At 37.3% G+C, this 13,573-nt stretch overlaps 1 protein-coding gene and 1 pseudogene across 2 annotated transcripts; both read left to right on the top strand.

Annotated features, from left to right (window-relative positions):
* Positions 1–204: 204 nt before the first annotated feature.
* LOC111810475 lies at positions 205–2,940 on the top strand (annotated as a pseudogene).
* A 6,530-nt stretch (positions 2,941–9,470) lies between these two features.
* On the top strand, positions 9,471–13,142 carry LOC111810767 (subtilisin-like protease SBT5.3). 2 transcript variants are annotated; one of them, XM_023697546.1, is made up of 10 exons: positions 9,471–9,561; positions 9,636–9,745; positions 9,818–9,915; positions 9,990–10,154; positions 10,627–11,264; positions 11,338–11,420; positions 11,605–11,850; positions 11,984–12,098; positions 12,205–12,418; positions 12,593–13,142. In XM_023697546.1, exons 1-10 carry the CDS (start codon positions 9,478–9,480, stop codon positions 13,129–13,131), a joined length of 2,292 nt encoding a protein of 763 aa, XP_023553314.1. In that variant the 5' UTR covers positions 9,471–9,477; the 3' UTR covers positions 13,132–13,142. The 2 variants fall into 2 exon arrangements, with proteins under 2 accessions (XP_023553314.1, XP_023553313.1); XM_023697545.1 differs by having other exon boundaries at positions 11,338–11,435.
* Positions 13,143–13,573: the final 431 nt, after the last annotated feature.

The raw sequence follows: 13,573 nt of genomic DNA, 5'->3' as shown, positions 1-13,573 counted from the left end.
TAAATATATCATATCATAATATTCCATACTTCCGGACATAACAATTTTTATCATATACGTATCATACTATAACATCGGATCACAATATATTATATATATAAAAATACAAAGAAAAAAAAAATTATGAACTAAACTTGTCATTTAACTTATGTTTCTAAGCATACAAATGCATAAACTCATCAAGTATTAGATTTTCTTATAAAAATGATAATAGATCTATCCTTGTCGTGTTTGTGTTCTAGCTAGTCATTATATCAAATGCTTGTATTGATACGTGTGACGTGGATGTAAAATTGAAGATGTTAAATGCAAAAAGCTGATTGGAATACTATATTTCAACAAAGGATATATATCCATCGTGGAACCTAAACCTCTCAACTTAAGCAATGAAACAGCAAGGGACGATGGTGGGCATGGAACACACACCTTATCCACAGCTTGAGGCAATTTCGTTAAAGGAATAAGCATTTATGATTATGGCACTGCAAAAGGGGGTTCCCCTAAAGCCTTTGTTGCCGCTTATAGAGTATGTTGGCCTTAAACGGTGGATGGTGCGTGTTTTATCGCCGATATTGTAGCTGGCTTTGAAGCTGCCATTAGTGACGGAGTTGATGTTCTATCGGTTTCACTTGGTGGAGATGCTAATAAATTTTCTAACGATCTAATGGCTTGTCCTTCCATGCCTTGAAGAATGGCATCACTGTTATTAGTTATGCTGGAAATTCAGGACCAACTGAAAGCATGGTCTCAAATGTCTCACCATGGATGATAACTGTGGGAGCTAGCACAATTGACAGGCTTTTTATCACTTCGTGGTGTTGGGAGGCAAGAGGCGCTTGAAGGTACTCTATCCGATACTTATTAGTACTATATAGTCATGTTCTCGATCTTATTTATACAAATATTTAGGTAAGTATCAAACCTTTTTAAACATAGTTAATTGCATTGGGCATATAATTTTTTTTCGTATACGTGTCTCTATATTTGTCGATTGTGTATATTTCTATGTACTACGTTTATGTTGTCTTAAATAATTTTTCATTATCAATATCAGGGTGAAAGTCTTTCTAATCGAATATTGCCAGCTAAGAAGTTCTATCCGTTGATCCATGCTATAGATGCAAAATTCAACATCTCTCATTAGGACGAGTGAGTATATTTTTATTTAAATTATACAAAATATCTTTAAATTCGGAATACATTTGATCATGCCCTAGTCTTTAAAATTAACACTTGAATATGGGCGCCGATAATCTTGTAGCCAAACAAGTATGGAAGGGTCTCTTGATCCTAAAAAGGTAAAAGGAAAAATTTGTAGTTTGAGTTAATTTGGGAGCTAATGTGGACAAAGGTCATGTGGCTGCTCAAGCAGGCTGCTGTTGTGATAATTCTTGTTAATTACAAGGATATTAGGGATGGACTTTTTTCTGCTGCACACTTACTTCCTATTGCACAGCGATGTAGACAAAGGTTATGTGGCTGCTCAAGCAGGTGCTATTGGGATAATTCTCGTTAATTACAAGGATAGAGGGGATGGACTTTTGCGCACACTTGGAATCAATCAACCAATACATCAAGTCTATTAAATAATTACTCCTTATTTCATAAACTTCTATGTTTATTCTCGAACTCTTTTAAACTTTATGATCTAATAAACATAAATTTAGAAGCTTAAGAATTAGGAATCTATTAAACGTATTTTTTTAAGTTAAAAATTTATTATACGTAAAAGTTGTAACTTATACGTCACGTTCTGTGGTTGAATCAGACGTCTAATGGCTAAAATAACTCGCGTAAAGACTTAGTTAGGAATCAAACCAGCACCAATTATGGCTTCGTTCTCGTCAAGATGTCCCAATACAGTTGAGCCCTCAATACTCAAGGTTGGTGGGATATATGTGTGGAGTAATTTTATAGTATAAAGTTCAATGGATTAACTGTTGACCATTGCAAAATTTGAAGTATTGCATTTTTCTTTTTAATTTCCAACCTGATATAACAGCACCAAGTGTGAATAAATTAGTGGCTTTCTCTGACGAAGCATCACCAATTGGTTCACCTTTTGATAAACATCGGGTTCTATATAATGTATTATCAGGCACTTCTATGTCATGCCCCCATATTTTTGGTATCGTTGGCCTTCTCAAAACCCTTTATCCAAAATGGAGTCTAGCAGCTATCAGATCTGCAATCATGACCACAGGTTCATTAGGAAAAAAATTTCAATTATTTTAAAAGTTCAAGAACTAATTAATTTCTCAAATGTATTTCCAAACCATGAATAGTATGATATATCATTTATGAGATTTTCATTTTGACTTAAACCTCACAAGCTAATGATTTTGTTTTGCAGCTGAAACCAAAGCCAATGACTTAAATCCCATACTAAGCTCAAAAAAGGAGAAATCAAACCCATTGGCGTATGGTGCCGGCCATGTCCAACCAAACAAAGCAGCGAATCCTAGCCTTGTTTACGACCACTCCACCCTAGACTACTTGAATTTCCTATGTGTTCATGGCTACAATAAAACACAAATGAAACTATTCTCCAATGATACTTCATTTGTTTGTTCAAAGTCATTCAAAGTAACTGAATTGAACTACCCATCAATCTCGATGAATAATTTGAAATCAGAGGCGGTAGAGATCAAAAGAAGAGTAAAAAATGTGGGAAGTCTAGGTATGTATGTTGCCTAAGTTGAGGCACCGCCAGGAGTTTCGGTTTCGGTAGACCCAAGTACTTTGAAGTTCACCAAAACTGATGAAGAGAAGGATTTCAAAGTTGTATCGAGGAAAGTGCCAAATAATCAACCTAATGGGTATGTGTTTGAAAAACTTGTGTGGTTTGATGGGAAGCATTGCATTAGCAGTCTAATTTTTGTGACGTTAAGGAAGCCGCGAAAGAAATACATGAGTTGGGTTGAGAATAGCTTGTTTTAGCTCAATAATTGAAATTTTATTTTCCTGTTCTCAATGATAATAGATTCTTTTATTGCTTTTTTCTAAAAAAAAATTAATTTATTGAAGTTTCCGAGCAATGTTGGTTTTGACCAAGGACGGAGATATAATGAGAAAAAAAAAATCAGAAATAACAACTTGAAGGAAGAGTTTCTTAGACCAAGGATCGATCTTTACAACTATGCTTTTCAATAATCTTCTTATATTGCGTGGATAGAGCATAAATTTGATGAGTATTTATTGAGGAAAAAACGCAAACAAATTTTATAAACTTTCCCTAAGTTAAAAGGGCTAACAATTCTCCTAAATAAATTACTAACTATTGTCCAAAACTTATTACACAGTGGGGGCAACTACTAACAATTCTTAATAGAACACTATCATTTTCTTAAACTTGCTTAAGTTAATAGCTTTTTTTACTAAGTCAAACTTATTGACTCATATTCTTCCCTTAAGCTTGACTTTACTCGAGATTCTTACTTAGAGCGACTCCTGCATATCTGCAAAGTTTAACCTTTGCTAGAGCTTGGTTAGAATATCTGCACGTTGCTTTGTAATTTCAATGTTGAGTGGTCGCTTATCAACTTTATCTTCTTCATAAGAAATTTTAATAACGTATAATTTCTTTAGCCTCTCTCTTCTGCATAGGAATTTCATCGTGTTGTAAGATACTCCTCTTTCTTTCAACCTTGTTATTGTTGGATTTTTGTTTCTTTTTATATTTGCCTCCAGGCTTCTTTGGTTGAGAAGGCAAGTCTGATGAAGCGCAGATTGACTTATAGGTTGCTCTTTCTTAATTGAAGTGGCCTCCGATTTATTCTTAGCTATGTTAGTTGGTTTCTTCTTAGCTTTGTTCTTCGGTTCCTTCTTCTCCTGGCATACTCATTCTTCTTCTCTTTCTTGCTTCCAATGATAAGGTTTGGAAGATGTTGAAGGTCTTTCACTAGTACCTTATACTAGCGGTTTTGTGACCATTTTACCTTCATCAACAGAGTTCCGTTTCTATCGAATATCTTGATAAACGAGCCTAATAATATTGTTCTGCAAACTCAGGATGTAATATACATTGGTCAATAGACGTTGATTGTTGTTCTTACAACGAAATGGAACATTTGCCTTAGATCGGTACAATTGTTGGTTTGACCCGGGATTGAAATATACCGAAACAAATAAATGAAATAGAAATAACAACTTGAGGGGAGAGTTTCTTGGACTCACAACCTTAAGCACTATGTTTTTTAATTCTATTACGTTGTTATGAATAGAATGAGCAATTATTCTGACACGAAAAATAAATGGATGCTTTCAATCTACCTCCTCTACACCTACCATGGTAGCCAAGAAGCGAAGAAGGTTATTCGAGGATCACTTATAAATGTTTTTTAATATGTATATTAAATCGTTTTAGACATTAAGATTTTTTTGCTTTATTTTGTGTAGTCTTATATTGTTTACTTAGGATCAGATTCACATGAGTCGAATCCTTATGCTGTTGATCTCCAACTTGCAACAGAAATCCACTGCAATCTACTTAGATCGGAAGATGAAGCTTTTAGTTTTAAATAATGCAGGGTAGATTTGTTCAATTCTCACTCTTAATTTACGCTTTTATATTTCTGTTTCTAATTACAACAATGAAATGGCTAAGAAAGTAATATTTTAATCATACTATTTGTGGTTGTTCTTGATCAATAAGTTGCACAAGATATAGCTAGTAAAATAATTCATCTCTTTGTGGGTTAGGGCTATCATTTTGTTGGAAAATGATTTCCTTTCTCAATAAAATAAAATCATACTAATTTGTTCCTAATTTATTGGGTTTATATTTTTATAGAAACATTGGAATTCTCACATAAAAATTTCAAAAATAAAATCTTTTTGTTTTTTAGTTTCCAAAAGAAGGTAGATTGAAAGTAGTATTCACGGGCTTAATTTTTAAATGTCAAATAGTTATCAAGTCAACCTCATTTTTCTAATTTAATAATATGGTATTTTTCTCCTTTGTCTTTTTTAGTCATGATGTGATGTGATATCAATGTATAAAAACAAAGGACTAAAACTACACACAATGGAACTTTCATGGAACTTTTTTCGAGTTGAGAATGGTGGTGGAATTTCTTCAAACTCACTTTAGAACCTTTCAAGATTTGGTGAATCTACAATCATTGGCAATTTTGACACATGTCAGTCTTGTTTTCCTCTTATAAATTCTTGGACATTCTACCGCTTTTGTAATAATTTGGGGTGTGCGAGTGTTCTCCTTTATGTGATTTGTGTGTCTTGACAATAGAGGAGCTCCTCCCCGGTGTCCTCGCGGCCGGGACCCCGCCTCCTCACGCTCCTACCCCTAACTGGGGTTCGCCTACTGGTACTCCCTCCTCGCGTCCTGGGTGGCATATCTACGCCTAGCAATAGCGATGAGGTTACATACTATTCTCCCCACTTCCATAAACAATCACAAAGGCATAAGTCGCGTACACACGCAATGGCATTAGCCGGACACACACACAAGCATAAATCGGGCACATCATGGAACATATCAACATCAAGACAAATTACATCCGTAATTCTCTCTTACACTATGTACACATACCTGACGGTGACGGTGTGGTTGCTGGAGGACCATGGAAATGCCTTGGTCACACTAGGGCTCTGATACCAACTGTAACGCCCCTAATTTTCTCCACCCTAATTAGCGACGTTACCTTATACTCGTCAAATCAACAGGACAAGAGTTCACATGGGACAGTCTCAATAACGAAAATGCATTCATCAATTTAAGTAGTTCATACCTAGGAAAACAATTTCAACAACCTAGCCTAGAAGTAGTCAACAGAGAACTAGAGGAAACAATTCGCAAAACTAAGAACCCAAAAGAATTCAACAGGCGCCTACGACACTACAAACTCTCCTCAAGATTTCCATGGCCCTTCGCATCATCCACCGTCACCCGTACATGGGAGCCTTGCCCTTTCCTGAAAATATTGGTAGCACGTGGCTTGAGTATTATATAAAATACCTAGTAAGTCGCCCCACTGTTGGGGTTAAGTATATATTCATACATTCGGATACAAGCAGTCGCACACAATACATCTACATGTCGCACACGATACACATACATGACGCATGCAACACACATACATGTCACACAGAATACCCATACATGTCGCACATCATTACCATACATGCCGCACAATGTTAGAAGAACGAAGCTGAGAGAGGGGTTTGTCTTCCATTCCTTCCCATGGCCTTAGGCCCTTGCCTTGTCCGGGCGGGGGTGGATGCATGGTAATTTCCCGCACATGGCCCACGTGTGTGACTGTGGGCCCACCAGGCGAGCTCGCAAGCGAACTCCCTGGGCCTGGCTTGGTTGGGTATGTATGACATACAATACCGGACGCCACGGACAAAGGAGGGCCTGCATGATATCGTGGCGAACACAATATCGAATATACGCATCCATACCATCCGTAGCATAACGGGGGAGTGCCCCAACCATAGCGTGCATGAGGTTCTTAAGGTTTACCTCCATGGCATTACACATACGACGCTCCATCCCCTCGCCGCATTACATAGCATAACCGGGTCCACATTAGGCAAGCATAACATAGCATAACCGGGTCCACATTGAGCAAGCATATCCTAGCATACTAGTCATCTCATTCATGGCATGTGGGGTTCTCATTACAATCATGACATGTCAACCAAGCTCATCATACATACAGGGCGACAAAACGCGTCACAACATCATATTCATAAACATGGCATACATAGCAATTCACTGCAAGAATCACATACATAAACAAAGCATGCATAGCATTTCACGACAAGAAACATCTAACCTAGCATACAGCAAGAACATATGGTGCATGCAAGGGTCATAGGGCATGCACCAACATACATACATAACTAACGCCAACAGTAAGGTTACTTACCTCCTTGGCCTTGACCGAAGTCGCCCACAACGCTAACTCAAGCGCCTAACTACCTCCTATAAGACAACATGATACACTTAGAGCGCCTTCACAACTATCCCTCGTACCTAGCTACCAAGTACGTCCCTATCGCAAGCTATTTGTCAAAAATGGAGTTATACTGACCTCAGATGGTTGAAACGAGGGTGGAAATGGCTTCGAAAGGGTCAAAGACCTAGGAATCAATATACTATTCGGATGTCGAGCCGCCAAGCTGCACTTAACCGAGCTGGAGGTTCGGGAAGCCGCCGATGGAGCAGAAACCGATGGCTGCGACGAACACCGCCGGCGCAGGGTTTCTGGCGCACCTCCGGTTTGGGCCACAAAGGGGACGAGGCTCCGGGGTGGTGTCCGAACGTGGGCTGCACGCTGGCTAAGACGTCTTGCGGAATGCCGGGGGTCGACCCACGCCTGCGCTGCGTCTTCCTCGTCCAAAAGTCCCGACAGTCCAAATCGCAGGGCTTGGCTACTGTCGTCGGTGGATGTGTCGTCGTTCGTCCGTTCTCCGGTGGCGCGTCGGCTTCCTCTTGCTTCAAACCACACTAGCGCTCCCTTCTCTCTAAAGGAGGCGGCCACTCCTAGGGTTTACGGGAGCCTGAGTGGATCCCGCCGAAATCTCTTGATGTTCGGCGGGGGCCCCTTTTNATGGTGTATCGTTACAATACGTCATACAACAAACAAGTCTCGAGCCTATACTATAGTAAGGTCACTTACTTGGTTGACCTTAGCCGACGTTCTCCTTAATTCAATAAACGTTAACTTTCGTTCCTCAAAAGCTGCTCCAAATGTTGTCGAGGTTCGTTTCCTATTAGATTGTTCGTCACCTTTCGTTAGTATTTCACAATTAATAGTAATTTCAATTGACATACGTGAAATACGACATTAAAACGACCTCGATTACCTTAATTAGGGTCGAAAACACATTCGAGGGGGTAATTGGGGTACCTGAGGTGAGCCTCAAAGTTGAGGGCTTCTTTTTTATGTAGGTCGACACGTGGCACAATAGGAGTGGGCCACGTTTGTGTTTACCTCTTGGTTTGAGGCACGGGTCATGGGTCATGGCCTACAGTCACGGGTTGCATGTTGGGTTGCGATTTGGGCCTCGGGTTCTCAGATTGTTGCAGGCACGACTATTATAGATGGACTGAGTCGAGGCTTTTGGTCATGGGTCACGGGTGCTGCAAGCTGTGTGGGTTGACCATATGGATTGGGTCTCGGTTCGTGTTGGTTGCAGGCTGCTGTAATGAGGCAAGGAAGGCCACAGGTGAAACCGACCCGTATTTAGATCTGTCGGATCCTTTCTTCTTCACCCGATGCACGACGAGATTTTCCGATGAATTTTCTCTCTCCTCTGTTCAACGTTTTTTAAGGTGTTTTTCATTTTATTCCTTAAAAAAAAGTTTTAAAAATACTTATGGTTTAGTTTTGTATGAAACCATTAATACTTTATTTAAAAAATAGAGTTAACCTTCAAAACAATTTTAAAAAAACTTTCAAAACCTTTTCAAAATACTCTTTTAGTTTTTAAAACTTTTATTAACATCATTAAACCTTTTTAAAAACTACAAAAAAAAAAAAAAAAAAAAAAAAAAAAAAAAAAAAAAAAAAAAAAAAAAAAAAAAAAAAANTTCCTAGAATACATATACCCAATTAGAGAAATTAAAATGGGGAAGATTAATGGAAAGGGCAAAAGAGGAAAAAAATCCATTTTCCTTGAATTAATTTTTGGTTAAATATATTATTAATTCAATGCCACCGTTTAAATTATGGTAATTATAAATTATATAAACTTATTAACTTTCCTTCTTATAAATACACAATCCCTTCATTTTTTTTCCTTTTTTGTTTCATATAAAAAACAAACAAATTACAGCGCGTTAGGATAAAAGTAATCATTATAAAATAATAATAATAATTTTCATTTCCGAACAAAAAAATACAATATGATTAATAGAGGTCATGGACTATACTCGAGGTATTCAAATGACTCGAGGACCCAACCAACCTAATTTTTTTTTTCAATATAGGTTAGGTTAAATTTTTGGAAAATCAAAAAATTCGAATCGGTTCGCATGTTAACATTTTCTTGGTCGGTCCAACCTGATCAGCCCAAAAATAGAGTTGCAAAGATTAAAACGGTTTGACGTTTGTAATTGATGTTAGTGATGCAGAGATTTTAATTATCAATATAATATATATGATATATAAGTAGTATATTTTTTTTATATAAAAAAAAAAAAACAACGAACACTCGGACGAAAAATAGAGAGCTGTAGTGGGTTCTGAACTTTATTCAAATTGTTTAAGTCAGCGACTAAACCAACCCAAAATTTCGAGTTAGTCCAAAAGATTTTAATTTGATGATTACCGCTATGAATGGTTTTAAATGTTTTTCATTTCCTTTCGAAAATTGCACCAATTCATTTAAAAACTTTCTTTAAATAAAAATGAAGAGTCAAATGAAGCATAGGCCATTTAGGTTTGTTATTATAAAGCTGAAAAGAATGGAGGGAGTTACTCATTCATAAGCTTCAAGAACAAAGCTATGGAGGGTTTCAATCTATCTTCATTGATTCTTCTCTTCTTTCTTTTCCCTTTGTTGCAAACATCCACCATTGCCACCCAAAAGGCAAGCCAATGATCAACCATTATTTTGATTTTTTCTTTCTTCGATCCTATTTCTCATTTGTTCATCTCGTGCAGTCTTACATTGTTTATTTGGGATCACATTCGCACGGCTCGAATCCGTCATCAGCCGATCTCCAAGTCGCAACGGAATTTCATTACAGTTTGCTCGGGTCATTGTTAGGAAGGTGAAGCTTCTAGTCTATATCATTACATTTTATTTGCCAATTTGCTTAATCTTCTTATGTTTTCAAGTATAGCAATGAGATGGCCAAAGAAGCAATCTTCTACTCCTACAACAGATATATCAATGGCTTTGCTGCCGTTCTTGACCACAAAGTTGCACAAGATCTAGCAAGTAAACCATTCGATCCAATACTTAATATGAATCGATACTCATTTTGCTGCCTAATTGGCTACATATCATGGTAGGACATCCCGCTGTCGTATCCGTTCATGAGAACAAGATGAGAAAGCTGCACACAACAACTTCATGGGAATTTCTTGAGCTAGAGAATGGTGGAGGAACTCCTCCAAATTCCATTTGGAATGCTTCCAATTTTGGTGAATCTACCATCATTGCCAACCTTGACACAGGTCAGTCCTGATTATCACTACAAGAAATAATGAATACGATAACTTACGAAAAACGTTATTATAGATTTTTTTATAGCGTTTTTCATATGTCGTGACAGCCCATATTATTAAAAATCTTGAATTTTTTAAAGCAATTTTTTATACCTATAATAGATGGTAATAGAGTATGAAACTATAGCTCATATATGTTGTTATGAAAAGGTTTATGTCTGGATTTTTTATAACATTTTTTTAATAGCTATAATGGATGCTATAATAGAATATGAAACTATAACTTATATGTTTCTATGAAAACATTCCTGTTATTAAAAGTTCGGAATTTTTTATAGTATTGTTTTTATTTTTTTATATAGTTATAATATTTTTTTTATTTTTTTATATAGTTATAATAGAATATGAAAGTATAACTTATATATATGTTGCTACGAAAACATCTAAGTTTTTGACCATTCTAAAATTTGGATTGGTATAGGCGTTTGGCCAGAATCAAAGAGTTTCAGTGATGAAGGATATGGGGCTATTCCCTCCCGGTGGAGGGGAAGTTGTGAGGGTGGCTCTAATTTTCATTGCAACAGGAAGTTAATTGGAGCGCGGTATTTCAATAAAGGTGTTGTCTCCCTTGCGGGATCCCTTGATATCAGCTTTGACACAGCAAGGGACCAAGAAGGGCACGGAACACACACTTTATCCACGGCTGGAGGCAGTTTCGTTTCGGGAGCTAACGTTTTTGGTTATGGTAATGGTACTGCAAAAGGGGGTTCGCCTAAAGCCCTTGTTGCTGCCTATAAAGTATGCTGGCTTACATTTCGTGGTGGTCAGTGTTCGGATGCAGACATCCTAGCTGCCATAGAAGCTGCTATTACTGATGGTGTTGATGTTCTCTCACTTTCACTGGGTCGAGGTCCCACGGAGTTTTTCAACGACGTAGCAGCGATCGGAGCTTTCCATGCGGTTCAACAAGGGATCGTTGTCGTTTGCTCGGGTGGAAACTCAGGACCCGATCCACAGAGCATAGAAAATGTGGCACCTTGGCTTTTCACTGTGGCTGCTAGCACAATCAACAGACAATTTACTAGTTATGTGGCCCTTGGAAACGAGAAGAATATCACGGTACTCATTTTATTCCTCTATTTTCTCATGTTTTTTTTGCCATCTTTAATGATCTTCAAATTATCAACACTAGGGAGCAAGTCTTTCCGACAAAATATTGCCAGCTCAGCAATTCTATCCATTGATTACTTCGGCAGATGCGAAAGCTATCAATATGTCTGTTGAAGCTGCGTGAGTATAGGTTTAAATATTATTTTGATCCATATACTGTTAATTTGGTTCATTTTCGTTCTTCTGCATTTGAAACGTCCATTTTGGTCCATGTACTTTTAAAGTTCGACTACAATGGTCACTTTTTAGGTAAGAACACTAATGAGAAAATTGTGATGCATCCTTGCAGTAAACTGTGTGTGGAGGGGTCTCTTGATCCGAGAAAGGTGAAAGGGAAGATTATAGTTTGCGTTAGAGGGGACGATGCAAGAGTGAACAAGGGTTTTGTGGCTGCTAAAGCAGGTGCTGTTGGGATGATTCTAGCCAACAACGAGAAATATGGGAATGATGTTGTAGTCGATGCACACATCCTTCCTGTCTCCCACATAAGTTATATCGATGGTGAAACCGTCTACAAATACATCAACTCCACCAAGTAATTACTTCATCTATTGAAATTGGATGACTTTTAAGTGTTTGAAAAAGTGTTGTTAATAAATTAAGCACTTAGAAAGTCTTTCCTAATAACGTCTTAATCACAAAACTTATCGTTATACTTTAACAACCAGAACTCCAGTGGCTTACATGACTCATGTAAGGACAGAGACGGGAATCAAACCTGCACCTGTTATGGCTTCATTCTCATCTAGAGGTCCCAGTTCAATCGAGGAGTCGATACTCAAGGTTTCCATGTTTGCTCTCCTTTTTATTTAAATTGTGTTTCTACCGTAGAATATTCAATGCTCAACTCGAAATCTTAAGTGTGTATCTCACTTTTTCTTTTCTTCAGCCTGATATAACAGCACCAGGTGTCAATATAATTGCAGCCTATTCAGAAGATGCATCACCAAGTGGTTCACCATTTGACAACCGTCGAATTCCATTTAATGTAGTATCTGGCACTTCCATGTCATGTCCCCATATTTCTGGTATTGTTGGCCTTCTCAAGACCATTTATCCAAAATGGAGTCCAGCAGCTATCAAATCTGCCATCATGACCACAGGTACATTCAAATAATCAAATCATTAGGTAAATAGTTGGGCTAAGATATAAAGAATTAACTGCGTTAAATTGTTCGATATAATCAAATTTAGCGTAATCAATTAGAGTTCCATGGTGATTCGAGAAGTTATTTGTGCTCATTCCCATTGTAATAACATTTCCTTCGCTTCTTCAGCTGAAACTAGAGCCAATGACTTGCATCCAATACTAGATTTAACCAAGCTTGTAGCCAACCCATTCGCGTACGGTGCGGGACATGTGCAACCCAACCGAGCAGCAAATCCTGGCCTTGTTTATGACCTTACCACCAACGACTATTTAAATTTCTTATGTGCTCGAGGCTACAACAAAGCACAACTCAGTAAATTCTCCAATACGTCATTCGTTTGTTCAAAGTCATTCAAACTAACAGATTTCAACTACCCATCAATCTCGATACCCAATATGAAATCAGGACCTGTGACAATCAAAAGAACAGTTAAGAATGTGAGAAGCCCAAGCACATACGTAGCTCAGGTGGAGGTACCCCCAGGAGTTTTAATTTCAGTTGAGCCAAGTACGTTGAAGTTTACTCGAACTGATGAAGAGAAGACTTTCGAAGTTGTATTCCGGAGTGTGGCAAACAACAAGCATCGAGGGTATGTATTTGGGTCTTTGAAATGGTTAGATGGTAAGCATCATGTAAGAAGCTCAATTGTAGTGAATTTAGGATGATTTAGGAGAAGAAAAACCATTATCAATTTATTTGAAATAAATATTAAAATCAAATAAATTGTATCCCCTACATATTTTTCTTTAATACGTCTAATATACATTAATTTAGTTAATATTTGATTTCAAATATAATAGAGTTAAAAGGATATTTTTTAAACATTTGACCATAATTTGTCATTTTTTAAGATTTTAAGTAATTTTTATGGTAGATTACATTCGAGTCATTTAATAAGTCTTGATCAAGTTTGATGATGGAGTGACTCAATTTAGAACTAGGTTCCAAATCTTGCTTCTAGATCTATTCTTAATATATAAAGTTCAATAATTTTACTAATATTGTGGAATTGAAGAATGTTGAGATCGATTACAAATTTTAAAAACTTATTTTGAAAAGGATTTTGTTGAGAAATCGTGGTCGCTGAAGTTATTGTAAAGTGACAGA

The sequence above is a fragment of the Cucurbita pepo genome, chromosome LG14, assembly GCF_002806865.2.
Source record: "Cucurbita pepo subsp. pepo cultivar mu-cu-16 chromosome LG14, ASM280686v2, whole genome shotgun sequence".
Lineage (NCBI taxonomy): Eukaryota > Viridiplantae > Streptophyta > Magnoliopsida > Cucurbitales > Cucurbitaceae > Cucurbita > Cucurbita pepo.
Note: the sequence above shows the minus strand (reverse complement) of the source record. Positions and strands in the feature narration are given on the sequence as shown.